The sequence below is a fragment of the Suillus discolor genome (genome assembly GCF_016758755.1).
Source record: "Suillus discolor strain FC423 chromosome Unknown F5147scaffold_68, whole genome shotgun sequence".
NCBI lineage: Eukaryota > Fungi > Basidiomycota > Agaricomycetes > Boletales > Suillaceae > Suillus > Suillus discolor.
This window is the reverse complement of record NW_024541315.1, coordinates 247,369-249,980: the sequence shown is the minus strand read 5'-3', so window position 1 is coordinate 249,980 and position 2,612 is coordinate 247,369. Positions and strand designations below refer to the sequence as shown.

The 2,612-nt window shown below is 50.7% G+C and overlaps 1 protein-coding gene across 1 annotated transcript; it reads right to left on the bottom strand.

The window, feature by feature from the left end:
* Nucleotides 1-761: 761 nt before the first annotated feature.
* F5147DRAFT_778275 (uncharacterized protein) lies at nucleotides 762-1,723 on the bottom strand (the record flags this gene model as incomplete). The annotated part of the gene is made up of 4 exons (XM_041442105.1): nucleotides 762-1,020; nucleotides 1,066-1,166; nucleotides 1,288-1,490; nucleotides 1,537-1,723. 4 exons carry the CDS (start codon nucleotides 1,721-1,723, stop codon nucleotides 762-764), a joined length of 750 nt encoding a protein of 249 aa, XP_041288356.1.
* Between the last annotated feature and the right edge of the window lie 889 nt (nucleotides 1,724-2,612).

The following is a 2,612-nucleotide window of genomic DNA, read 5'->3' as shown; positions in this document are numbered from 1 at the left end:
GCTTCTGATTCTTCGGTTTCGGATTCAGGAGTGTTGGGGTCGCGTTCCCAAGGGTACTTCCTGATCCAGGTAGTCGTGGTGTCTGTTGATCAAATGGGGCCGCGCGGATGGCGGGGCTTCGAGGAGTAACTTGAATCTTTTGTTACACACTCAAATAGATCTGTTAGGCGGAGCCCTAAGAGGGGCGTCGTCCGCTAATGTTCGTGACGTAACCGGAAGGGTCCGGTATAGCAAGTGAGACTGGCGACGACGAGTCGGCAGCGATCACAGTACGTGCGTGTCACGTGACTTCGTAGACGGATGTCTGTGAAGTCGCTCAAGGTAAGGACTGTCTTGTCCTGTACAATGAGGTCGATCGAAGTAGACTTAGTCGTGATGAGCAACTAAGAAAAGATACTAGAGACTGAAGCTGAGGGGGCTTCAGAGAGAAGTATGTTCCAGGGAAGATTGAGTAGATTCAAGTTAGAGAATCTAGTACAGAGTGACCGACTACTTATACTAAGTGGAGAGGGTTAAGGGCAAGGCTACCGCACAGTAGGTAAGGGTAAAGGGGAAACGAGAATGGTATAGGTGCGCTGGCAACATAGCTGGATTAGTGATGGGTGGTCGAATGTGGAATGAGACCGAGAAACGTTGGAACGGACCAACGGTAAGAATACAACGTGCGGGAATCCGCAGTCAGGGGAAACAGAAAGAGGAAAGCCACATTGGTGGCACGAGTCAGACCGAGTCATAGGTGCGGGACCACATTGGTGGTCGAATCAAGGGAGGAACGTGCATGCATGTGCATAGAGGCGGGCGATGCGAGGGACGGGAACGGTCCCGAGGATCTGGTCAATGGAAAGTCGGTAAAGGAGGACGAGCCGGTAGATGGTGAGGGCGAGGATGAAGGGAAAATGATAGGGGGGCCACGTGACCGATGTTACTTGTAACAAAAACCGCCAGCCGCTGGATCGCCTGACATAAAGTTGGCCCATCCTGTTTAAGAGTCGCTGATACTTCAGGATGAAACTTTGGAGCCTAGTGACATGAGCCAGTACTTCAAGCCATAAATTGCCGACATACCGGATAACCTTGCAGAAACCATCCCAGAGATAAATTGATGCAACCTGGAGTAAGGCCGTGTTCACTGGTTTAAAAATTGCTCTGGTGCGTGCGCCATTTCCCTTTCATGGTGGAAAGTTCGGCTGACACTTTTACCCAAATGGTCTGACATCATCATGGTCACCGCCAACATATCATTCTACTGAAGTCAATAAACACCATCGGCGGGTGTCGAACGCCCACCTTTATTGCCTCATCAATCGCCCCAGGAAGATACCATAAAACAATAACGCCAAATCGGTCCAGCACAACAGTAGGCCACTCAAGGATAAGCTGACCACCCAGCGGATATCGCTCTAGGAGAGATTCTTTACGCCGAGGATTCATGCCGGTTTCTTGCATATGCAACGCTTCCGAATAGTGGACCATATCAAAGTTGATTGTCACTGATGATGAGTCAGAACCAGTGGCAGACAGGTGGCGAGGTCAAACCTGGATTAAGATATGCATCGGCGAGGCGCCGCGCAAGATTGCAGCAGGCCACAAGCAAAACCATGTCGAGCTCTGGGGGAGGGAGGACTTTCAGCATCGCTCCGACAATGGAACAAAACTGCTGGGAGACATAGTCGCTAGCAAGATGAGTGGTGGCCAATGCCCAATCAGCAGGAATGGGATTCATGTGTGGGGGATGGAAACTGGATCATTGCTGACTTTTTATGATACTGGCTTATCAAATTTCATTCATAGGATGTAAGGAACATGTGCAGGGCGACCAGTGATGAGGGACGCATGCCCGAGCCTCGCCGGTGCAAGGCATGTCGCACGTAATTACATATGCTGGTCTGCAGACACCGGATATATTTGGGTAAAAATGACATCCTTGAATTGAGCACTTGATTGATCACAGATCACACTTAGTGGCGCCTAATTCAACATATCTACAAATAGAAAGACCATGTGTATCAAAAGCTATCTAATTGTGGCAAGATCCGGAGGCAGATGCACTGATGGTATCTATGCTTTGAGAACTCCTTGACACACGACCACCTGAAGGACCTGAAGGTGCATGCATCCCAGAGCTAATAGATGCGCCAGCTGCAGCTGACGGACCTGGAGTTGCATCCATGGCTCCCAGAAGGTGAGCGCCCACCGAGGCAGTGGCGACTGATGGTCCGGTGGCCGTGGACGGCCCTGGGGTAAAGTTAAAGTATAACCTTTCCATTGCCTGTGCCTGGCTCACACTATGGCTGTGACTATAGGGAGTCTGGTGACTGGAACCAGGAAAGAACACGGCATTATTGCAATGGGGAGGTATGGGCGGAGTAGGGATCAAACATTGTCGGAGGGACTCATAGGTGTCCTGCAAAACAGCAGTCATACTCCCCTGTGATGCCAATTTAACATCAGCTGCACGGAGTTGGTTCTCATGTGTCCGAGATTCCGCATGCAAGGTGTGAACTTGCTCCTGAAGCACGGCGACATTGGCGTGCAATGTCTCCATTGTTTTCATCTCGGCATCCTGAGCAGCGACACGGACATTCAATGCATCAAGGGAGTTGGCGGCGGCA